The 24,880-nt window shown below is 49.6% G+C and overlaps 1 protein-coding gene across 1 annotated transcript in view; it reads left to right on the top strand.

Annotated features, from left to right (window-relative positions):
* Positions 1-24,880, top strand: part of Shank2 (SH3 and multiple ankyrin repeat domains 2) — a 391,984-nt gene that overhangs the window by 207,151 nt on the left and 159,953 nt on the right. Inside the window, exon 13 of the mRNA XM_052194528.1 lies at positions 19,365-19,440. Coding sequence (XP_052050488.1) covers positions 19,365-19,440 — 76 coding nt within the window. The remainder of the gene's footprint in view (positions 1-19,364; positions 19,441-24,880) is intronic.

The raw sequence follows: 24,880 nt of genomic DNA, 5'->3' as shown, positions 1-24,880 counted from the left end.
ATGAGAAAGGGCGTATCCAAGGACATGAGCTTTAAGATGTATGCTCCGAAGACTTCGAGGATCACATGTGCCCGCTGTGTGGGGCGGGCCTGGAGAGGGAAGGCAGAGCTTCCGTGGAAACCCTGGCTATTTTTACCCCTGTCTCTCTGGCTTCTGCCTCCCACTGGATTCTCAGTGAGCTGCGGCGGCAGCAGCCCCCTGGGTCCCTTGTGTGCCAGGCACAGGCTATTTTTATGACCCTCCAATTTGCCCATAGATCATGTCAGACCACCAGGGGCAGGGTGGGGAAGAAAGGGGTACAGAGAAGCAAAAAGTCTGTGTGAGGAGGCCTGCATCCACTATAAAAGTGCAGGAGTAGGATTGAGGGATAGCCGGGGACAAGCCAGGCCTCCCAAGTGGGAGGGAACCCACTGCCTTTTAAAGCCACAACAACCAGCACGGCCTCACTGTGCCCGGCATCCCCCAAGTAGGCCAGGAGACCAGGATTCTAGTCCTGCGTCCAGCCTTAACTGGCTGGGTGACTTTGGGCCATTCACCTACCTCCTTTGGGCTTGGTTTTCTCATCTTTGCCTTTTATAGAGCATCTAGGTCTGCATGCTAGGTAAACAAGAAGTAAAATCTGTCACCAACTCTACAAAGTCCCCACAGGCCATCTGAGTCTGGCAAGGATAGGGAGTAGCTATAAGGCATTGAGGACATAGATAATACCGAAGTGAGCCTTTCCCCGAGACCTATAGCACCCCTGCACCCTTTAACATGCTTTATACATCTTATGCCTATATTATCCCTCTTATGGATAATTTGATGTATGTCCATCAAACAAGTCAAGACAGTTGGAGATGTGCCCAAGGTCACACGGCTGGAGATTGGGACATGATCCTCCCCACTCACTGGGCCTTTCCAGGGGCAGAGGACATTTGATGAGCATTCTTTTCCTACCCTTTCCTAACTCGGAATGGAGAGGGCTCTTGTCTAAGGCCACACACCAAGATCCTCTAAAACCAGGTATAGTGACACATAGCTTACATCCAGCCACTCAAGAAGATTCTTACTGGGGCCAGCCTGAGCTACAAAGCAAGATCTTCTATCTCTAAAAATAAGCAGCTTAAGATTTTTTAATTAATTAAGTTAAAAGAAAAAAATGACAGATGGCAAACAGAAGAAGATTCCCTGCCCTCTTATTTGACTTCAATCCTTGGGGATGAAGAGAGAGAAGGAGGAACCGTAGGAAAGCACTCAGAAGGTGTCGGCTCACTCCACACCCTGAACCCCAGCTCCCAGCTCTGCTCTGAGCTTTAACCTGGTGTTCGCCCACCAGGGTCCTTCAGGCTGAAGTTGCAGCATGACTGAGTATGCCCCAGATCTGCCTCCCATGCACTCCCAGAGGTCCCAAGCACCCTGATACCCAGGCCTCCTCTTTGGCATTAGTTCCCTGAGGTGATGGTGCTACTACCTTGTTGTCCACTACACAGAAACAGGAAAACTGCTCAGGCGGAGAAAAATGCCCTGTTCCAAAATGAGAAAGCAATTACTCAGGACAAGGACGGTCACTGCCTACAAGTGACACCTCTGGCCCCTGCTAATAGTGGTTGAATCATTTTCCTCTCCCTGCTAATGGCGTGCGTAATTGCACTGGTTTTTCAGGCGTCCTTCACCCGTACTTATTTAGACTAGTGACTGATGCGTTGCCATGGAAACCGGCACTAGGAGAAAAAAAAAGTCCCTGGTACAGTGAGGAAGTGGAAGGATGCAGCTCCAGTCTGCAGCTACAACTTGTGTCAAAGAACCGAATTTTCAGCCGATCCTGATTTTCCGTCTTCAAAAGTCATATTCGTGAACCTCCTCGTGGATTAAACTCTCTGGGGTTGTCTTTCTTAGTCCTGTGATCTATTCTTTTTTTTTTTTTTCTTCTCTTCTCCTTAAATTCTGACCATAGAAGACTGCAACTTTTTTTTTAACTCCTTGCTGGATTAACAGAGAATATAGTAAGTGAGGCCAGCCCCGAGGACCCAGTCTCCATGGACCCTGAGGAGGAGGAGGCGAGGGACCGGTCAGAGTGAGATGGTCATACCCAGGTTAGGAACGATGGCTGAGAGCTCCCGGTTCAAGAAGAGAGTTCATTTTGGAGGTATGGCGCTACCTCCCCAGCCTGCTTGGGGTTGGCCGATGGGAGTCTTTGTTCTCTGCTGGAGCAGCGGAGACAGTAGTCCCGGAACTCTGGTGGTACTGGCACTCGCTCGGTCGGTGATTGTGGTGGCATGCTTGGTGTGTGCAGCAGGCTGATCAGTCTACACTTTGTGCGTCTTTCTCTGGTGCCTGGGTTCCTCCAGGCTATTGTTTCCATCATGGCTTTCTCCTACTTCTGACTTAGAGGAAAACAAAGGCAGCCGACAGATCACCCCAGGATGCAGGCTGTCTCTGTGGCAGAGAATCCCACGGCCCTATTTGTATTCTTGAGTGTCTCTCTGAGCACTGGTGGGTTTCTGAGGCCAACTCGAACATCTGTCCCTAGTGAAATGCTGTATCGAGGAGGTTGACTGTATGCTGAGGGGTGGACTGAGGCACCAGTGCCTCAGGATCCCTGCAAAGTGCATGGGAAGTCCCCCAAGCTGGGACAGGGATGCCTGCTCCCCTCAGGGTAGGCTGTCCTTCCTCAGAGAAAGCATGGTCAGCTCAGCTTCTGTTATTGTTTTTTTAATCAAGCAGACTCCCTGCCCCTCTGGTGGTGTGGCAGTGGAAAGAGAAAAGAAAGAAAGAAACAAGCTACCGGAGCTGCTGCCTTGCAGGGTTCAGGCCAGCTCAGAGACGTATAGATGGAGAGGTGTCTTACCCCACCCCTGGATGTCACTTTGAGGTATGCAATGATAAATGTGAGTTGCCAAGATTCTAGTGACTGGGGCCCTACTTCTCACTGCATGGAAGCTCTGTAATCTGTTGGTCACCTGTGGAGTTTGTGCCTCTGGGTAGGGGCTGCAGTGTTGGTGGCTGGCAGGGAATGAGTGCTCAGGGGTCAGCCGTCTGTCTGTAAAGGTCATGGCCAGGGTGAGTCTGTGCGTTCTGTTGTCATTTGGACTGCCCAGCCCTCGCCCAGAGCCACCCTGATAAGGGCTGTGCTCTGATACCCAGTGGTCTTGAGCTCTGCTGAGCCAAGGTGTGGATGTTAAAGCTCCCTGGAGCTGTAGAGACCTGGCTTCCTCCCCCAGGAGGCAGCAGCTTCCTCCTGTTCAACAGGTCCCTCTTCTCAGTGCCCTAGTTCCCAAGCCTCAGCTGCCAGTGTCCTTAAAAAAGATTAAAAAGCTAAAAGGATCCTCCCGCCTCCGGTCCACATCCCAAATTTAAATCCAGGCTATACTCCTCCAACCTGTGAGCCTTGGACTTCACCTCCAGGAGCCCTCTCTAGGAGCGATGGACTCTGCCTTCCGGAAGGGGTCAGAGAGGGCTTGCTCACCAGGCTGCTCCGCTGAGGGCAGGGCTAATTGGCTGTTTTGTTTGAGAAATTCCGATTCCCTGGGGGTGGGGCCAGTTGTCAAATAGAGACCAAGACCAGATGTTAGAAGTGGAGGCATCGGATAGATAGCAGCTGCATGCTCAGGCACTCAAAATGGGGCCCACTCAGTCCACAGGACTTGGCAGGGCAGGGCATGGAAGCCTCTGCTGCCCTCAGGGGCAGCCAGTAGTAGGATGACAAGTCTTGTCTGCTTGTTCTTATGGGAGTGCCCCTCCCTTTCCATTGTCACTGAAGTCCTAGGCTGCTGGGGCCTGAGGCACCTGGTCCCTTGGCCTCTTCACCACGTGCTCCTAGAACACCAGAGGCCACCATGGCAGGGCACTCCCAGACAAGCTAATCAGCCACATGCAAATCAGACCCAATTCATCCATTTACTGTAATTTCCATTCAAAGTGCTGGTTTGGGTCTGTGGATTATGCAGGCTTTCGGAGTCTCTTGGGCTGATTTTTTCTTTTTTTCCTTTTTTTTTTTCTTTCAAACATTCTAATTACTACAGAACAGAAACCACCTCTCTGACAGCCAACAGCTCTATTCATTTGTTCAGCCAATTTGAGAGGGTGGTCACTGGGCAGCGTCCCCAGAAACCACTACTACCCACCTCAATGTCCTCAGTTCCCCTTAGCTATAGAACAGCAAAGAGGGCAGAGGTGGTTAGAGAGCACCCGGCACTCACGAGAGGGTTATCTGCTGAGCTCAGAAGGACAAACGGAGACAGAGTCAAAGAAGCTATGTGCCCTTAGATGAGTCTAGTACTTCCAAAGTGAAGAAAGTGAAGGTTGTTGTGGACTCCCTCTCTCCCACCTCTTCCTGCACTCCTAGTAAATCTCAAACACCATTGTGGGAGTGTTTCTTAAGGGGAACAGCTAGCTCACTGTTCAGATTTATTCTCTACAGATGCTCCAGGTGCCTTGGGGTGACCTTGACTCATACAGTCAGGTTGACCTGGGTTCTGATCCCAGGTTTACTACTCAGGAGGCAGATGACCCTGGAGGCAACCGAGTCCTGCCCAGCTGCCTCCTGACAGAACAAGGCTGAGACAGCTGTGTGAGTTCAGTAGCATGCCCTAGGGAGTTCGGTCAGCCCCCAGTGCAGGTCAAGGGGTTATTTCTGGGCCTCAGTTTCCTCACTGGAGTTTTACAATGCAAACATGACTCTCTTCTGGTGGTTGGTGGCTGAAAAGCAGGGCGTGGCCACACGCAGGCAGGAGTGCCTGTGACTGAGAGAAATGGAATATTGGAGTCATGCAAGGCTTCATGGTCAGGGGTCACATGTGGGTAGGCATGGAAACCCATGGAGCCACTTGGGATTCTGGTTTTCTGTGTCCTGCTTGTCCTCAACATGCCCAGGGTGTTGATGTGGCTGCCAAAGCTATCTTCCCTGTAGCCAGTGAATGGGAGGTAACAGAAACTACTAGGACCTAGGAGGTATAGTGGGATGAAGGGGAGCCACACCCAGCAGACCCTGCTCCATTTCATTGGCCAGGGCCATAACTACTCCTGAGAGAGGAGGGAGCGTGGGTTCCTAACTTATAAGCCACACATGAAAGTGGTTGCTGAATACCACAATATAGGGTATGCTCAGGAAGAAAGGCCTTGGCACAGAGTGGGGTAGGACCTCTGATTCTGTGAGGCAGAAGTTCTGTAGTTCAGTTACGGGCTGGATGCTGGAACTTTGGTGACTGTCTTTGGGTGCCATTGGCAGCTGGCTTGGTCTAGTCAGGCTTGAGGCAGAATCTCATGTATTCTACACTAGGACAGTGTGCGTGGCATATGCTATCTGAAGCCAGGTGATGACTTTCATCAGATCCCTGTCAAGGTATTTCTTCCCAGCCCTCCCTCCCTGACCTCCTTCTGGAGACTCGCTTCCAAAGTGTGCATGTGTTCTCTGTGTCATTACAGCGAGGAAAAGCGGTATGAGTTGAGACACCCAGATAGGAAGCAGGTGCCAACTTATAACTCATAATGACTTCAGCAGAGTTAACCTAGGGTCCCTTGCAGCCACCTTCATCAGTCTGAGGGCAGAATCCTCGGGAGCTGGGGATGTCCCCTTGTCCCATCTCTCACAGTCTCAACATACTCACAGAGATGCTTTCAGCACATGATCTGAGGAGACCATAGCACATGCCCACCATGAGGGAGCTGACAGTCCAGTTCCCCATGGCTTCTCCAACATGTGAGAAGCTTCCAGAAGAGCCCGGACACTGGCCTGAGAGAGGGCCCGGTAATCACGACCCTCCCTCCGTCCCTCCCTGGTTTGGTACCTGGAGCTGGTGTTCTGTGGCCTGTCCGGTCTGTGCATGAGCCCTGATGTCTCAGAGGTCTTTGATGGGGCAAGGAACACAGCTACACCTGGTTTAAAAAAAATACCACTTTGTAAAGTGACAGCCGCCTGGCAGTCCCTTAAATTGGTATTCAGCTCATGTTTCATAAAAAGGTTTCGGTTGCTAGCAGATTCCCAGGAGAACTGAGAAGAAAGCCACTTTGTTGGGGGAGGAGGGGCGACCCCCTGAAGTGTTTCTTTGGGAGGTGAAAGCAGCATGTGCTGGCAGCCTTCCTCTTCTGGGTCTGGTTTTAGATGCTGGGCTTAGCTCTGGCACAGTGCCTGAGGGTTCAGTCTCCCTGGATGCAAGTCCTGGGACGCTGGTGGCCCCCTACATCCATGCCTACCTTGAGGGAATTAAAGGTTCTGTGTGCATGCATGCGTGCATAAAAGTGTGTGTATGTGTGTGCATGCCAGAGCTCAGCCTCCGGAGTCATTCCTCAGGTGTCATCCACCTTGACTTTTTAAAGAAATCTTTTTAAAGTTTTACTTTTATTATATTTAATTATACATACATGTGGGGGCAGGATATTCACGTTAATGTTGGTGCCCTTAGTGGCTAGAGGGGTTGACTTCCCTGAATCTGGGGTTACATGTCTTGGGTGCTGAGAATCAAACTTGTGTCCTCTGAAAGAGCAGCAAGCGCTCTTAACCACTGAGCCCTCTCTCCAGTGGTTAAGAGTACTTTGGGCTTTTTTTTTTTTTTTACATTTATGGTTTGTACAAAATGTGCGTGCGTGTGTGTGTGTGTGTGTGTGTGTGTGTGTGTGTGTGGAATGTGTATTTGTGTGATGTGTGTGCCTGTGTGTATATATGTGTGTTTGTGTATAAGAAATGTATGCGGGTGTTGTATATGTGTATGATGTGTATATTTGTGTGGTGTGTGTACCTGTGTGCTTGTGTGTATGGTGTAGGGGGGGTTGTATGATATAGGTGTGCATTATATGTATGAGTGTGGTATGTTCATGCATGTGTCATGGACTTCAAAGGCCAACTTTCAGAAGTTGGAGGAAGGGTCTCTCTTGGTGTTTCTGCTGTCCTTCGTATAAACCAGGCTAGCTGGTTTGTGAACTTCACACAATTCTCTTGTCTCCACCTCCCATCTCACCATAGGGTACTGGGATTACAAATGGGTGCCATGACACCTGGACCTTCAGGCTTGCCAGGCCATCTTGTCATCTGCTGAGCCATCTTACTGGCTCCTATCTTGCTTTGTTTCTGAGACGGGTCTCTCACTGGCCTGGAGCTAGCCAATTAGACTAGACTAGCTGGCCAGAAAGTTCCTGAGCGCTGCCTGCCTCTGCCTCACCACTGAGGGGATTACAAAGGTGTACCACTATGCCTAGCATTTTTTAAGGTGGGCTTTGGGGATCAACCTCAGGTCCTCATGCTCACACATCAAGCACTGTGCTGACTGACCTGTTCCCCTAGCCCAGAGAGTGAGGTTCTTCAAGAAGGCATTTCTCTTCTGCTTGCTGATGTGTTCATAGCCAGATGCTGAGACACAGAGCTGGTCCATGGAGGAGGGAATGAGCAGACATCACACACCACAGATACATGCACACACCAGGGCAGAATTCTATGCTCCAGGGAGCTGGGGATAAACGAAAGTGATGTCTCAGCTGTCTGTTGGCGCCATAACTCACCACAGAGGTGGCAGTGCCTCCTAGGAACCACTGAGATCTAGGGAGGTGAGTGCCAGCCTTTGTCAGTAGATGGAAAGCCTCCAGGGCCTGGGTTGCTGGTACTGAGCAAGCTCTGTCAGCTAAAGAGATCATCCCACAAAGGCACAGAGCAGGGCAGTCAAAGATGTTGTCCTGGGCCCTAGTGAATGGGGAAGGGGAGGACCCAGAGCATGGAGCCCAAGACCTGGTCTCACTGGTAGGACAAGCACAGTCTGGTTTTAAGTTGTCATTTCGTTGGTTTGGATATTTTGTTTGTTGGTTTTAGTTTTGATGTGAATTCATGTTTTGCTCTGTGTAGTGCAGGTGTGTGCCTGGTACTTGTAGAGGCCAGAAGGGGGCACTGATGATCTGGAACTGGAGGTAGAGAAGGTTGGGAGCCACCATGTGTGTACTTGGAATTGAAGCCTAGTCCTCTACTAGAGGAATAAGTGCTCTTAACTGCTGAGCCATCTCTCTAGCCTCTGCCTTTTGAGATGGGATCTCATGCAGCCCAGGCTGGCCTCACATTCACTGTGTAGCTGAGGATGGCAATGAGCCACTGCTCTGTGGTCAAGTGCTTCTAACAGAGTTCTGAGTCCCAGAGTACTGAGTCTCAGAGTACTGAGTCCCACAGTGCTGAGTCCCAGGGCTCTGAGTCTGATGAACAAGAGTCCCAGCAGCCCTTCTGGCCATGCTGCCCTACAAAGATGGCCTCGGCCTGTGGCAGTAGTGGGCAGAGGAGTGGCCTTTGGACATTATCATTTCTTAGTCCCCAGTAGTTACTAGTGTTCCACTCCACATGTCCATTGGGAATTGAAGTCACTAATGGAATCCAGGTTGCTGTCTGTCAAGCCTAAGGCCCCTAAATGTCTGGGTGGGCTCTCTGTGAGCCCCAACAATCCTTAAAGAGAGAGGGTGGAGTTCAGAGTCACAGTGATGAGATGTGGGAGAGACTGACGTGCTATAACCCTCTCTGATTGGAGGATGGCTATCCAAGGAGCACAGTCTGTTTAAGCAGCTGGGGGGAGGGAGGAAACACCTGCAGAAATAGCCTGGGGAGTCCTGGGGTCACCTCATGCCACTGCAAGCCAGGGAGCAGCTGTATTCATCCAACCTGGGTCTGATGCTAATGTGCAGGGCACCCAGGGAAGGCACTCAGCCAGCCTTCAGCTTACACCTGACCATTGTCCCCTCTGCTGTTTTATCCTTCTGTGACTTCCTTCTGTGTCCTGGCTGGGTCAAACACGACCTCAAGAAGCTATTCCTGGACCCTCTACCCACGAAGTACTCAGCAATGCTGCCATTGAGGCCTACTTCCCTCTGAGGGAGGTGGGTAGAACAGGCAAGCTAACTGGCCAAGGTCCTGGGACATCATTTCTGTCTTCTTGACTCTGCCTGCTTAGACTGACACACCCGTGTTCCATGTCCCCCACCCCCACCCCCCAGGCACAGTGCATGCATTTCGAGTTGAGCTTTTATAGTAAACCAAGTCTTCCAGATGCCTAGCATTTCTCTTCATCTCTTCCATAGTTTCTATGCTTCTTGTCAATCAAAACCAGGGAAACTCACTGCTCAACTCCTCTGGCCAGCTCAGAGCATCATCACCCCTGGCCCTCCAGTGGTTAAGAGAGTTAGTGCCCTCCATCAGGGCAAGGGAATTGTCTGCCTTTGAAGTTAGTCTTCCAGCCAGCATCCAGGGCAGAATCCCAGGGTCTCCCTGTCATTAATACAGACACTGGAGATACTTGACTCCTGTGTGCCTGATGTTCTCTGTCTGGCCATCTCTTCAGCAAAAAGTAACCTAAAAATATCAATCACGTGGCCCCCACAGGGATTCTGGCTAAGGGCTACACTGCCCCCTGGGGGCTTCAGGAAATGGATGCAGGGTTATTGACTGTCACAGAAAATATAAAGGCAGACATTTCTTTGCATCTGCTAGGGGTAAGCTCCAGCACCCCCTCCTCATCCCTAGATACTAAGCCCCCTGGTACTCTAATTCCTTCTGTAGCATGCCCAAGGCTTCTCGTGTAAGTCTCACAATGTTTCCACATACTTTAAGTCAGTCCCAAACATAACACCCAGTGCAGTCTGTGTGCTACGCAAATATTTTTTTAATTTTATTTTTTATTCGATATATTTTTTATTTACATTTCAAATGATTTCCCCGTTTCTAGACCCCTACTCTCCGAAAGTCCCATCAGTCCCCTTCCCTCCCCCTGTTTTCCCACCCAACCCTTCCCACATCCCTGTTCTTGTTTGCCCTATACTGCTTCACTGAGTCTTTCCAGAAGAAGGGGCCACACCTCCGTTCTTCTTGTACCTCATTTGATGTGTGGATTATGTTTTGGGTTATACTGAGTTGCTTGGGGGAGTAAACACCAAGATGAACCTGTTCACGTTCAGTGCACATACAGTAATTTCCAAATATGGTCTTTTAAAAAATTTAATATCATTAATTTTAATTATATCTCTGTGTGGGTATGTGCAAGTTAGTACAGGTACCTGCAGAGGCTACAGACATTAGATCCTTCTGGAGCTGGCATCACAGGCAGTTGTAAGATCCCTGGCACAAGTGCTGGGAACCAAACTTGGGTCCTCTACAAGTGCAGCAAGCACCCCCACCACTGAGCCCCTCGCCAGCCCCCATTTTTCAAATATTTTCAGACACACACCTTAGGTTGATAGAACTCATGGGTGTGGAAGCCATAGCCACCTGAAGCCTGGTGCAGTTGTGGACAGGGGCATGGATATTCAAAGCTATGTCATATCCAGGACAATTCATTCAGCAGCACGGTCCAGCAAGCAGAGCCTGACTCACCGTGGAGTGTTTCTACCTAAACTGATGCTGGCTGGAAGGGAATATGAATGTTGTTTGAGACAACTAAGAAACCAACTGCACTCCAGTCTGCGGGCTCGGCTTGAGCCTTTCAGGCCGGCCCCTCAGGGCAGAACCCAGGGGCAAGTGGGTCCTTCCAGGAACTGAGACCATGTGGCTTTGTCATCGCTGCCAAAAGTCTCATGCGCTCTGTCACTGTGTGACTCCAGTCCACCCTCTGCCCTCCACTTGCTGCAGTGCAGTGATGTGTCCTCAGCTGAGCAGGATGTCTAGGAGCAGAAGGTATCTTGTTCCAGGGCCCTGGGATGGTGGCCAGGTGGCTTGGATGATAGAGACCCTTCTCAGCTCAGGCAGCTACAAGCAGGGTATCATATGGGGCACAAATTCCTCTTGTATGTAAGTCAGACACGCCAAAGTGGGAGTCAGACAAACAGCAGGGACCAAAGAGCCTGACCAACATCTTTGATCAGGGGTAGGGATGGATGTGTACAGAAGCGTCTCTACCCTGTTCTGTCTGTATCCCTGTATTGTGGGCTCTGCTGTAGACCATATTGTAGATGGGGAAACTGAGGTTCCTGAGAGGAGGACCTTTCCTGCTTTGATCAGAAGGCCAAGACAAAATTGAGGCTCAGGTTTGCCTTGTCTGTCTGAGGGGAGGGGCATGGCTCAGTGATAGAAGGTTCATCTGATACACGTGAGACCTTGGAATCCATCCCCATTTGTGCAATAAAAAGGAAAGAGGAGGAGAAGAGAAGAGAGGGAAGAAGGAGAGAATGGGGGTGCTGTTTTATGTGCTTCATAGTCTATCTGTCCACAGGCATCCCAAGAGAGAAGGGGTTACCCCCGGGGACTATGTGTGGCTTGAAAGGATTTGCAGTTCTTCTGGTCTGTCAGGGTACTAATACTGGTCTTGGAGAAAGTCCCCCTTCTCATTCCCTTTTCCAGAAAGGCACTCTGGGATGGGAGGCCAGAGTCTCCCAGGATGCCCCACCCTGGACTCCTTGCCAAGCTGCAGGCACCTCCCCCTGGTTGCTTTGCATAAAGGCTATTTTAACTGCTGACAAGGAGACTGTCATGAAATCTGTCGCTGCCTTCCACACATCCCAAGGGGTGTATGAAATAGAATTTCCAGAGATTCCCCCCACCCTTTCCATGTAGATTTCTTAGAGTGGCGTTTTTAGGGCATATCAGCTTAAATGCTGCCTTGTGGGGAGGGCTCATAGCTGCCTCCCGGGAAAAGGAGATCCCCAATTAACCTGGGAGCACCCACCCAGGGCATCCAGCAAGGTGAGCATCCTGTTCTCTAGGTGCGGCAGGAACACCCAGAGGCCCTTTGAGAAGGTTCTTCCTGGTCATTGCCTTGTCCAGGGCTGGAACTGGGGGCTCCCCTGTGCTGACAGGCTCTCTGCACTATGCTAGCAGCCTCTGGGAGGCACTAACTTAGCATTCTCTGTAGAGCCTTAAGCCCATCACAGCCAGACCAAGCAGATGGAGGTACCAATTTTCCAATGTTCACTCATTTACCAGAGATCCTGGGTGCCCACGTGGCCAGGTTGTCATAGGAGCCAGGGATCTGTTGGCACAGTGAAATCAGCACTGGGAAAAGAAGATTCTAGCCAATGCAAAGGCCCTGAAATGCAGATCTGCACGTCTTCTAGGAGCAAAGAACAATGGACACTGTGGGGATGAAGGCGCAGGAAGGGGCAGGGCTGATAGCATCACTGGATTCACATTCCTTCCAAGTCACTAGGGGTCATAGTTGGATAGGTGGAACAAATCACCAGGAAACCTGGAGACAGGAAGCTACTTCACAAGTCCAAGACGGTGATCCCTTGGATCAGGATGATAAAGATGGCTGGGCGGTGGTGGCACACACCTGTAATCCCAGCACTCTGGGAGGCAGAGGCAGGTGGATTTCTGAGTTCGAGGCCAGCCTGGGCTACAGAGTGAGTTCCAGGACAGCCAGGGCTATATAGAGAAACTCTGTCTCAAAAAAAAAAAAAAAAAAAAAAAAAAAAAAAAAAAAAAAACAACAAAAACAAAAAACAAAACAAAAAACAAAACAAAAACAAAACAAAAAACAAAACACCAAATCCAAAAAAACCAAAAACAAACAAACAAACAAACAAAAGGATGATAAAGATGCCTGAACTCTGGGATGCTGCAGTCATTGCAGGGCAGCCACTGTGTGAGGAACTCTGATGCTGGGTGAGAAAGGAGGCCTGGCTGGGAACTAGGTCTTATAGACACTTGTAGAACTTTCTATACAGTGAAGGAAGCAATAGTTCTCTCTCGATTGGCTGGCTTGTCTGCCCCTTTATCATCCACAAAGGGACCTTCTTTTTGGTCAAAGGCACATGTTCTACATTGTGCGTGTGGAATTCCCAGCTATATAATTATGTGTGTGCAGTCACCTGTGTGTGCACATAGAAGCCAAAGGAAACACTGTGCATCCTCTATCACTCTCCTCCTTCCTGATTTGAGATAGGGTCTCTCACTGAACCTGAAGCTCTCCATGTTCTTCTAGGATGCTTGGTCAATGACTCTCAAGACACCACTTGTCTCTTCCCCCATTTACTGATGAGGTTACAGGCATGTGTGACCATGCTAGCCGTACATATGAATGTTGGGGATCTGAACTCAGGTTTGCTGCCTGCTATGTCAGGATGCATTCCTTTCCTCTGCTAGGCTGCTTGCTCATGATAAGTTTGGGGTTCATTCTGATAAGATCCCCACTTGGCCTTTGTCTTGTTATCAGGCCTCTGCTATACACATCTGTCAGGACGCTTAGTGCTGCATACAGAGAGGTAGCTGTACAGCGCCAGAGCCCAAGTGGAGGAACAGCCTGCCTTGTACAATTGAAAAGGCCACACATGTCAGTCACAGCCAGCTTCCCTGTGTGATGCCGTGAAACAAGTATCCCTCAGTGTCAGACAAGGGACAGCAAAGACAGTTCACATTCTTGCCACATGCACAGTGGTTCCTCAGAGTCTCCTTCAAAGCAGTGATGGCCATAATGAGGGCTCCATGCTCTTGGGTAGCTGTCCCACAATGCTCTTGGCATGTTGATCATGTCATGGAATGCTACAATGGCTTCAACATTGGCTGGTACTAATGTCTGAGGTCCACCAAAGCCTAGAGAGATGGCTCGGTAGCTAAGAGCACTTGGTATTCTTTCAGAGGACCCAAGTTTGAGTCCCAGCACCGGTATCCACTGGCTCACAACTGCCTGCTCCAGTCATGGGGAATCCAGTGTCCTCTGGCCTCCTCTGGCTCCTGCACATAAATACATTTTTTATATTATTAGAAAGAGATCTGTTGGATAAGAGAGCTGAGAAATGAGATGTGAGCACACGTGCAGGTGAGAAATACAAAAGGCGCATGACAATGGCTCTCATGACCTTCCAGACCAGAGCCCATGGCCTCCATAGCAGGACCCTTCTCCCAATACTTAACTACCCCCACCTCACACAGAGGAAGCTTACCCAGAATCCAGGCTGCAGAATGTCTCAGAGAAAGGCTGCACTCCACACACAGGTCGAGGGTCACTGGATAGGACTGGTGGAGTCAGAGACCACAATGATGCTTAGACCAACATGGACCACATCTGGATATTCTCACAGGTTGGGGGTATGCCCCGGCATCTGAGATACTACCTTGCTAGGAACCCCATATGGCAAGGAGAAAAGACCAACTCTCCAGTAAGGAGGTGTGGGCACAGACTCTATGACAGTGCCATTCTACGACTGGCTGCTCCTTTGAGGTCCCATCCTCTAGCCATCAATGGACCAGTATACATGGTCCATACATGTATTGTCGGGGCTCTTGTGCTGTCAGCAATAGGAAGCTAAATCGCATCGTCACAGAAATGACATTAAGTGGGATTGTGTGTTAGAAGTAAGAACTTTCTGGAGCTCCCACTGTGTTCTGTCTGTCTGTCCCTTTCACTGCCCCTCTCTGGATCCTGTTCATCATCTTACATGGTAGGCCACCCTCGGAGGCCTCAGAAGTGGGACTCACAGCAGCAGGTTGAGAACCTTGCACCAGATGAGGTCACAGGGGTGGCCTCATCAGAGTCCTATGCCAACTACTAGTGCCCAGAACTGGAGATCTCTACTGGGTCTGCTGAGGAGAGACAGCAGGTCTCCTGCCTCTTTAGCAAGCATCGAGACATGGTGGAATAGCCACAGCTTGGAGGGTGACGTGTCAGGTTCAAATGATCTGGTGCTTCCCTGAAGAATGGAGTGAGATTCATCTGCCCTGGCCATTGTCCTTCATGGGCCTCAGGCCTCCTGCTCCCCTGCCTGTTCTGGGAATTCTTACTTGCATCCTGTGCCTGCTTCTATGCACCCTATGGGGCTCCAGAGGGAGGTCGGCACACAGTATATAGTGTAGATCTGGTGAAGGATAAACACTGGATCTAACGTAAAACAGCTCTGTCACAGTGCAGGAAAGGTCCCAAGAACTACCCAGCCCACCCATCTATCCCAGATCAAAACTGATACTGGGTAAGGGTGTATCTACACTATGGCCATCTGTGTTGTAGATGGCTGGATTGGAGGCCCACACTGCCTCTCACGAACTATGTGACTTCGGAAGGCTTGGGAAGATGAAGCTCTGAACCTAAGGTGTGGCATATGATAGCTGTAGCCAACATGACACACACACCTCTCCTCCAATCACTCAGGAACACCTGTGTGAGTAGGGCTGGTGCTGTCCCCACATCACAAGTGACAAGACAAGACACAGCCAGTTGGTGACAGAGCCAGACTTTGAACTAACTCCACTAGTCTAGCTTTAGGACCTATGCCTAATCACCACACTCTGCTGCTTCTCTAAGGTGGAGACAGGAAACGGGGCTGCCTGCTGGGTGCTCTGTGAGGGCTGGAGCAGGGGGATGACCAGCAATGATGCAGATCTAGTAAGGCGCCTTGTAAGCAAAGAGCAGCTCAGGGAGTCTGCTGCAGTGAGGGGAAGACTTGGAGACGGTTATACTGGGGCGTTCGGATCCGCCAGCAGGATAAATAATGACACAGAGGCTTTTTAATATTTTAAAGCTCAGGCCTTTTAGCTAAGGCAGCCTCCCGGCCAGCTCTGGTGCTTAACCTGACTAATCCTGGCACTACGGCCCACCACGGGGAGCTCTGCTCTGCGCACTCTACTCTGTGTATTCACCTCTGTGTCTGCTGGCAAATATCCTACGTTTCATTTCTTCTCTCAGCACTCCTCTCTTCTCTCTCTCTCTCCCCCTCTCTCTCTCTCTCCCTCTCCCTCTCCCTCTCCCTCTCTCTCTCTCTCTCCCTCTCCCTCTCCCTCCTTCTACTTCTCCCTCCCTCTCTCTCTCTCTCTCTCTCTCTCTCTCTCTCTCAAGTTTCTCCCTCCACTTTTGCTCAGTTATTGGCCATCAGATCTTTATTATAGCCAATCATATACAATTCTAGATTGCCTCTAGACTAGTAAGGAAGAAGGAACATTTACAAAATATGAGGCCGGTGATAGGCCATAGAAATAACAATTCCAGGATCCTGCCAGCATTTAGCTCTCTGCTGGTACAGAATTAAACAATTGAAAATACAGAGACATATCTTCACACAATGTAGAAATGGTTACCCCAACAGATGATGGTGATAGTGGTAATGAAGATTATGGTGATGGTAGTGGTGGTGATGATGATGATGGTGATGGTGATGAAGATAGTTATGATGACTGTGATGATGCTCATCCACATGTATGTTCACATACACACATGTATACATTTACCTCTCCTCACATGCTCAAATAAACATGTACCTGTTTATACATTGCTTTCTTGCCTGCATGCACATGTATACATTTATGTGCACATATATACAATCACCTGTATAAAGACATACATATGAATACATGCACTTTCATATATGCATGTGTGTATACACTCCCATGGACCTGAACACACATGCTTTGCCACACAATCATGCCCGCATGTATACTCATATGCATCTGTACTCACACAACGCTCATGTGAATGTATGCACACAGTCATCATGAGCCTGTACATACAAGGTCTCCCATACACATATATATATATATATGCACACACACACTTTCATGTGTCCTCAGATATGCATAAACATGTACACAGAAATGCATGAACATGTGCATAGGCACCCATGAATATGCACACATATATACACTTGTACATGTATGTGCACATGCATTCGACTACACATCTGCTTCTCTGTTCTTGGCCCTGTGCCCCCAGCCCTGCTGAGACCCTGCCTACTCTGAGCATCCACTGGTTTCCTAGACAACCAGAACAGGACAGCCACAGGGGATGGAGGCAACCAGAGCAACTCAGAGCAGTACTAGTAAGGGGCCGTTTTGGTGGATGGCTGCTTCATGTCTCACTTACCCTTCCTAGCCCGGGCACAAGCGTGACCTGAGCATGCATGTCCCAGGGAAAGTCAGACCTCCGTGTTCCCCTCCATGGTGATCTGATCCCTGGGGACCTCATTCTGTCATAGAAGGCTGGTATACCTGGGCTCCCTCACCCACCCCCGGGGTCCTGGCCACCTCCTCCTCCAGTCTCTTTGTAATCCCTGCCCTTAGGTTTGAAAGTCTTGCATCTGTAAACCCTGCACAGGGCCAAGAGACCAGCAGGGCTATATCTGGTCACCTTTGCTGTAGAGGCAAAGCGCGAGGCAGGTGTCCACAGCTTGGCTAGATCCTCCCTAGCCTGGCTAGTGCTCCTTGTCCACAAGTTCTCGCTCCAATGCCCTGGACTGGGGTTTTTTTGCTCCTTGTGTGATGAGGCCTTTGGTTACCTTAGCAAGTCGTGATGAGCAGTCAAATGTACCCAATCACCCCTGCTCTCCCTGTGAATAGATGCCCACAGGTTATGCAGGAGAGGGACAGGGCTGTTACAATTCAGATAACGACAGCATGGGAGAGATGGGCGTAAGCAGAGAATGAGAGCCCCGTCACTATCTTCCGTCTGCAGTCCAACATCTTGCTGCTCACTGCCCTTTGTGTCTTCCGTATGTTCTAGTCACATTCTGTTGCTGCAATAAAACTATTACCAAATCAGCTGAGGTGGGGGGGGGGTATTTTAAACTTGCAGGACACAGTCCATTACTGAAGGAAATCAGAGCAGGAACTTAAGGCAGAGCCCTGGAACCGGGCCTGCTCACAATTCCATACAGCATACAGCGTTACCTCTGTCCAAAGAACTCATTCTCAGCCAAGGCCATGCAGCAGAAACCTTGGGGGAGCCTGCCTGCTTGCTTGCTGTCAGGCTAGTGCTCAGCTAGCTTTCTTAGACAGACCAGGACCACCTGACCAGGAAACGGTGTGCCCACCGTGAGCTGGGCCCTCCTGCACCAATTAAGACAATCAGGACAACACTTTGTAGACACCTTCCACAGACCAACCTGATAAGGACAATTACTCAGTTGAGACTCTTGCAAGTGATTCGAAGCTATGCCACATCTATGGTTAATGTTAAGTCTAAGTGGCAGATTTATAATCCTGACAACTAGCTTTGAGCCTCCCATTTACTATTTGAAAGGGTACATTTTCTAAAGCTGAAATTGCTTGTTTTGTTTGCAAATGCCATTGCTTTCCACTCATATTGTGAGGGGACAGTTCTGGCAACTGTTGACACATTTTTACCGATGGCCTTCGTGCTGCGTGCCTTCAGTACTAGGCCAAGGAGTGGTTGATTAGAGATGTAAAGCACACAGCCTGACATTTAGACTACCTCAATGCCTTCAGCTTTAACTTACATAAGACACTGTCCCTGGAGAGGGGACCCACAGTCTGGACTGGCCTCCAAGGATGGCACTATCCCAGTGAAGAGGCAGAGGGGTTGCTGCACGGAGTGTATATTATGCACCTCACTGGGTTTCCATGGTGGCAATTGACTGGGTACAGCAATGGTGCTCACAGTAGGGCCTGGTTCACAGAAGCACTCTGCGGTGAGTGTCAGTGTGGAGAGGAGTGGCATTGTCATGGCTGAGGAAGGCATTGGAAGCCTGGAGCTGGCAGACTGGGAAAGGAAAGGAACAGCAGAGCCCCAGCCGTCCCTCGGAGAGAACTGAGCATGTGCCAGGCTAGCTGGGAAATGCAAGTCTAGCTCCCACCTCAGGCATTCCCCACCCGAGGAAGGGACTCCCCTCCCTGTAAGAAGTGGTGTGTTCTGTCTCTGCCTCTTAGTGTGTAAAGACCCGGGGCCTCTCTCATTAACCCACACTGGGAGGGACGAGTTAAACAAATAATCATGTTGACCTTGGAATGAAAGAGGGAGAGACTGAACTCAGGCTCACCTGACTCTCGGAGCTTAGGCTTTTCTGCAAGCCATTTGCTTAATTTCTCCAGAAGTTCCACAGGACCTCAGAAGGAGGCAGGGCAGGGAATCTTGTCTGTGAGGGGAATACCTTGAAGCTCTCTGTGTGCTGTGAGGCTTGCAGCAGATGCAGCTTCACGGTACCCCCACAGCCCTGTTACCATCTGCTAATCTAATTACAACCGTCATATCATTTCCCACCGATCTTCTGCCTGAATCTGCTGAGTCAGGAAAGCAAGGCTTAATTAGAAGCGTTAATCATGTGTGTGCTTAGTTTAGCCTTTTTTTTTTTTTTTTTTTTTTTTTTTTGGTAGAAAGCAACCGTCATCAGGATATTAATCCTGATCATGTCTCTCTGGAATAAAGCCATCGTTGGAGGTTCCCGAGACATTCAGAGGCCTGCCAGCCTTGGTAGCGATCTTTGGGCTAGCAGGGCTAGCAGATTCCACATGAGGTGGCTGTCACTGTTATAACTGGAAGGCTTATGGCCCCTGCTCTGCAGAGCCTCATTTGCCCTTCCGTGAATGGGCACAAGATTCACATCATCCTCACATTTTGCAGACTTGGGCCCTCAAATCATCTCCATCTCCCATGCATGTCCTTGTGTAAAGAGGGGTGTCAACCTGTCTGGGGCCAAAAAGGGAGATCCAGCCTTTAGCTCACGCAAGGTGTGGGACATAGCTTTGCTGAATAGTGTCTCTCTTCCCTCTGCAGAAACCCGCGCGGACCGCAGCAAGAAGCTCTTTCGGCATTACACGGTGGGATCCTATGACAGCTTCGATGCTGCCAGGTAACGCACGCTTCTGCCTTCTGGAGACCTGCGGCCTCTGGTGCCCTCCTGCATGCCTGGGTAGAGGGGCAGCACCTTCAGTGCTTTGTCATTCCTGTGCCACCTCTGCTGGAGTTGTGACAGTCATACCCAACAGGAGAACCTGTCACAGACAGGGCATGTGGAGGAAGCCCCTGAGAGAGGGTGACATGATTTAAGGAGGAGGGAAAAATGGCATTGTTAAGAGAAAGCAATAGGGATTTGAAAGGGGCGGGAGTGGGGGCCCTGAAGCAGGGCGGTGAACATCTTCAAATGGGTATTTCGGCCTCCCTGGCTCTGGGCTTACACCTCACCTGTGTGTTCACATTCTTGTGGTGCCTCCTCCCAACTGGAATTTTGTTCTGGAAATCTCACTCTCCTTGATGAGCAGGGGGACCCCAAGGAACCCCATTCTAGGCCCATGGGGTTGGGAGTTTGCAGAAAGCTGTGTGTTTCCCATGATATGGCTGCCACAGGGTCCAGGATAGAATCTTTCCACAGAAGCCTTGCTCGAGCATCTACTGGGAAACTTGGCCAGGATGGACCCTTAACAGGAGGTCATAGTCAGTGGCAGCCTTAGCCCATTTGTCCATCTAACAAGGAAGATCCAGGCAGAACCAGTGGGCCATAAGTCCCAGGGAGGTCTGGGCAAAGCTCTTACCATGGCGACTTGAAGGGCTGTCCAAGTAGGAAACAGTGGGCCCTGTGGGGTGGGGGTGGGGAGAACCTAAGGTGGAAGGCTCCGACCAGTGCCACTCTCAGGCTGTGCCTTTGATGGAGCATATCTGGAGATTAGGGCCAAACTGGGGCCAACCAATAGCTCCTGAGCAGTAGAAGAGACTAGATTAATAGTTACAAGTCAGCCATAGCTCTCCCATGATGACAAGCTATGGGCCTCTCTTGACCTGCCGTTTCAGTTGGAGCAAACAAGAGTCATGTTTATCTGTCCATCTCATCAGCACCAGCTACCATGCCTTGGCCACATCCTCAGCAATCTAGTGAAAGCAGGGTCACTGTCAGTATGATGGAAAAACATGGAGACCGAAGAAGCAGCCAAGTGGTGGGGCAAGTCCTCAGCCTCCAACGCATTTACGCCTGCGTGTGAGGCCGTGCCTGGGACCACCTGAGGTCAGCATGTTTCTGCTCACAGTGGCCTGGGGTCAGGTCTGTGAGGAGAAGTCTTGGTGAATATCAATTTCTTGCTGCCCAGAGCACCACTGGGAGGGAAAACCCTGTTCCTGTGACTGATAAAAGATCATCAAGCCTGCTCAAACAGAAGCAGGGATTAGGAAGGGAGCCAGCTTTGACCGTGCCAGGGATATGCAAGGCAGGTAGAGCAGGTGGGGAGATAGAATGGTCTCTCATGCCATAAGAACCCCAACGGCCATTTTGCCCTGGAGGGGACATTGGAAGGAGAGGCAGGCTGGGTCACATCTGGCTGAGCAGGCAGCAGCCATCCTAGGGGACAGGCATCTGCTGTTTAGTGCACTCATCAGCTCATTAGGAAGGGCCAAAAGAGCAGGGAGACCCAGGCGTCACACCACCCTACTGGCCAATTAACTACTCTGGGTGCTGTGACTGTGGTCTGTGCAAGCTTGTGCCAACAGCTGAGGCTGCCTTGCTGCAGATGCTAATGTAATTAAAGAAAATGCAATGGGAAGGAAGGCTCAATGGAGACATTTTCCAAATCAGTTGAAAGCTTTCTCCCCTTCCCACCCCTTCATGTGTCAAGTTAGCCCAGAGGCTTGGTGCTAGTCAGGTCAGCAGTTAAAACAAACCCAAGCATTAGCATGTGTGCCCGGTTGCTCTGCCTGATTCTTGCCTTAGGATTCTCTTCCATCTGTAAGGAGAACATGAGAGAGATTTAGAAATAGATACAGTAGTCAGAATCAGACAGCAGAGGTCCTGGGGCCACCACTGTACAAGGCTTTGCAGGTACCTGAGTGTTAAAAGCACATCTCAACATGAGGTGACAGCTACAAGTCCTCATTCCTCATTAATTGAGTCCCTGCCTCATCAGCATGGAGCACCAGGAGGAGCTACCTGGGTGGGCGGAGGAACCTCGGCGGTCACTGTGTGCTGAACAGGCTCCAGTCAGTCACCCATTTTTTTCTACCACCCATCCACTCAGGTATTTGTCTGTACATATACATATACATATATTTATATATATGCATACATACATATACATGCATGCATACATAAATACATACATACACAATACATTTATACACATACATACATATATGCATACATACACACATCTATTTTTCCATTCATCTGACTCTATCTCCCAACCTACGCCTCCATCAGTCTAATGACCTGGTTGCTCATCTATTCATCTACCCATTCATATATACACCCCACAACAACCTGTCTGACCATTTATCCATCCATTCATCCATCCATTCATCCATCTTCTTTTCCATCCATCTATCCCTACAACTTTTTACCTTTTTATTCTTTCATCCCTCTATCTATCTAAATATCCATTCAGTCGTCATCTGTCTTTCTACCATCCATCAGTCCACCCACCCATTCATCCACGCTCCCATCGACCTATCTTATCCCTTTATCTACCCTTCCACCAACCCATCCATTCATTCATCCATTGCCTCTATCCCTCCCCCCTTTATCTGTCCCTCTGTCTAACCATAACTAGTCATCATCCACCCACCCATATCCTTTATAGCTACCCCACTCATCTCTCGATCAGTCTGGCCAATAGCTGCCAAGACTTGCTTATTCTGCAAGTTAAGATCACGTGGATAAAGCACCTGCCATGCAGTGTGAAGACTGGCGTTCTCATCCCAGAACCCACATAAAGAGCTTCACAGGCACCATAGCTGCCTATAAGCCTGCACTCAGGAGCAGAGGTGGGATTCCCTAGAGCAGGGGTTCTCAACCTTCCTAATGCTGTGACCCCTTGATACTTAACACCTCATGCTGTGGTGACTCACAACCATAAAATTATTTTCATTGCTACCTTATATCTATGACTTCGATACTGTTGTGAATTGCAATGTAAATCTCTGGTTTGTTTGTTTGTTTTGTTTTGTTTTGTTTGTTTTTGTTTTTTGTTTTTGTTTTTCAAGACAGGGTTTCTCTGTATAGCCCTGGTTGTCTTGGAACTCACTCTGTAGACCAGGCTGGCCTCGAACTCAGACATCTCCCTGCCTCTACCTCCCAGAGTGCTGGGATTACAGGCGTGTGCCACCACCGCCCTGCTTGGTTTTTTTTTTTTTTTTTTTTTTTTTTTTAGTCATCTCAGGCAACCCCTGTGAAAGGGTCATTGGATCCTTGAAGCCCACAATTTGGGAAACTCTGCCATAGGGCAAACTAGTTGGGTAGATTAGCTGGAGCTGGAGGACTCTGGGCTCAGCGAGAGACCCTGCATTTATAATTAAAGGGGAAAATAACTGAAGAAGGCATCCAACGTCAGCTTTGAGCCTCTACATGTGTGTATACATGTGCATATTCACCCACAAATGCACCAACACATGTAAGCATGTACACACACACACACACACACAGATTTTGAAGTCAATCTCTTGTAGATGGTGGTCTTATTAGTGAAGACAAACAATAAAGTCACAGCAGAGATTTGCCCCAGGTGATCAGAGCCACAGAGCAGACCAGCAGCCCTTGAGGCTCAGAACAAACTGTGTGAGGCCAGAGCAAATTTCCTTGAGGGCAAACTTGATGTGACTCCCAGAGGCTGAGAGGGAGCCAACCAGCCAGCCAGGACACAGCAACTGCAAAGAGGATGGAGCAGGCCAGGAATGTGAGATGGCAGGAACAAGGGATGCACAGAGGCTGACGGCCTAGGAGCCATGGGCTTTGGGAAGTCAGCACCATACCTAGTGGAGAGGAACCTGGGCCCATGTGAACTGACCATGAGACAAGCAGAGGAATGAGTGGAGGTCAGTGAGGGGACTGCCCTGTCATCCAGGCTGAGCATCAACTGTGTACACTGGTGGAGGAGAGACTAGCACAGGAGATGGATCTGAGGTAAGATTAGAATGAACAGGGCCCTGGGTATGGATGAGGGGAAGCAAGGTGGATTGGCTCTCCACCATCTCTGAGGTTTGCCAGGGAGGTCTTGGTGAGACAGCGGATGGGCACCAGGCCCGGGACTAGCTAGCAGCAAGGTCCTCGTGGTCCCCACACACAGCTGCACAGCCAGCTTGGACGGAACAGTTCCTGAATGCCTGCCAAGGCAAGCCACCGCTGTTCCTCCTCCTCCTCAGGAAACCCAATTACCTCCTGGAGATTGATGGAGAAGGGCAGCAGATTGTGCCACTTCAACAGGTGACTACCTGCCACCCGCAGCTACTTCTTGTCGAGACTTTCAAGTGTCATTCGTACATTTTTGAATTGGTAATAGAAAATTTGCACTCGGTAAAAGACTCGAAATGTTTAGGAGATAATAGGGTGCGAAGAACAGAACCCTCCCCACTCCATCCCACCCAGTCCCTGAATCCTTCCCTGATAGAACCTTCCTTGATAGATTCCTGAGGCTTTCTAAGAGACAGGCTCTGTTTATGTGATACTGTGAGAAGCCACTGTGTGGAGGGAGGGGCATGTTCTGTGTACACGTTCATGTATGTGCACATGTGTGTGTAGGGGTTGGGACACAAGTACATGTGTGCTCATATATGCAGAAGCCAAAGGTCAATTTGAACATCTTCCTCTGGCTCCATTCACCTCATTTTAAAATTATTTTTAAGATTTATTTTATTTAAGTATGTTTGTGTTTCTATGTGTGTCTATATGTATGTAAGTGCATGTGTCTGTATTTGTGTCTCACGTGTTGTGTGTGTGTGTGTGTGTGTGTGTGTGTGTGTGTGTGTGGTTTGTATGTAGGCCTGTGGAAGCCAGAAGAGGCTCTGATTCCCCAGAACTACATTTGGAGGTGGTTATGAGCTACCCAACTTGAGTGCTGGGAATTGAACTCTGATCCTGTATGCTCGTAAAAGTTCCAGCCTCTGCCTCATTTTTTTTAAACAGAGGATCTCACAAGCCCAAGATTCACAAATTTAGCCAGATCTTATGGCCAGTGTGCTCCAGGGTTCTTGTGAGGCACTCTCCCAGGAGCCCAGCCTTGGGGTTACAGGCATGTGTCCCCACACCTGGCTTTGTATGGGTATTGGGGATCTGGACTCAGGTCCTCCTGAGTGTGTGGCAGGTATTGACTGAGCCATTTCCCCAGTCTCCACAAACCCTTTTAAACTCTTGAGAAAAAAAAAATAAACAGCCTACCTTCTCTCCCAGACTGTCTAGCTGAATCACCTTGTGACCTTGGGCAGCTCACCTCCCGTCTCCGAGGCTCCAGAGTTGCTATCTGCAAGACAGAAACACACCCAACCTGTTCCCTGTCTCCAGTTGTGTTCATGTTAAGAATGAAAGAGAAAATGTGTTA

Source organism: Apodemus sylvaticus, chromosome 1 (genome assembly GCF_947179515.1).
Source record: "Apodemus sylvaticus chromosome 1, mApoSyl1.1, whole genome shotgun sequence".
NCBI classification, from domain to species: domain Eukaryota; kingdom Metazoa; phylum Chordata; class Mammalia; order Rodentia; family Muridae; genus Apodemus; species Apodemus sylvaticus.
The sequence above is the reverse complement of the archived record's forward strand: the minus strand, read 5'-3'. Positions and strand labels throughout refer to the sequence as shown.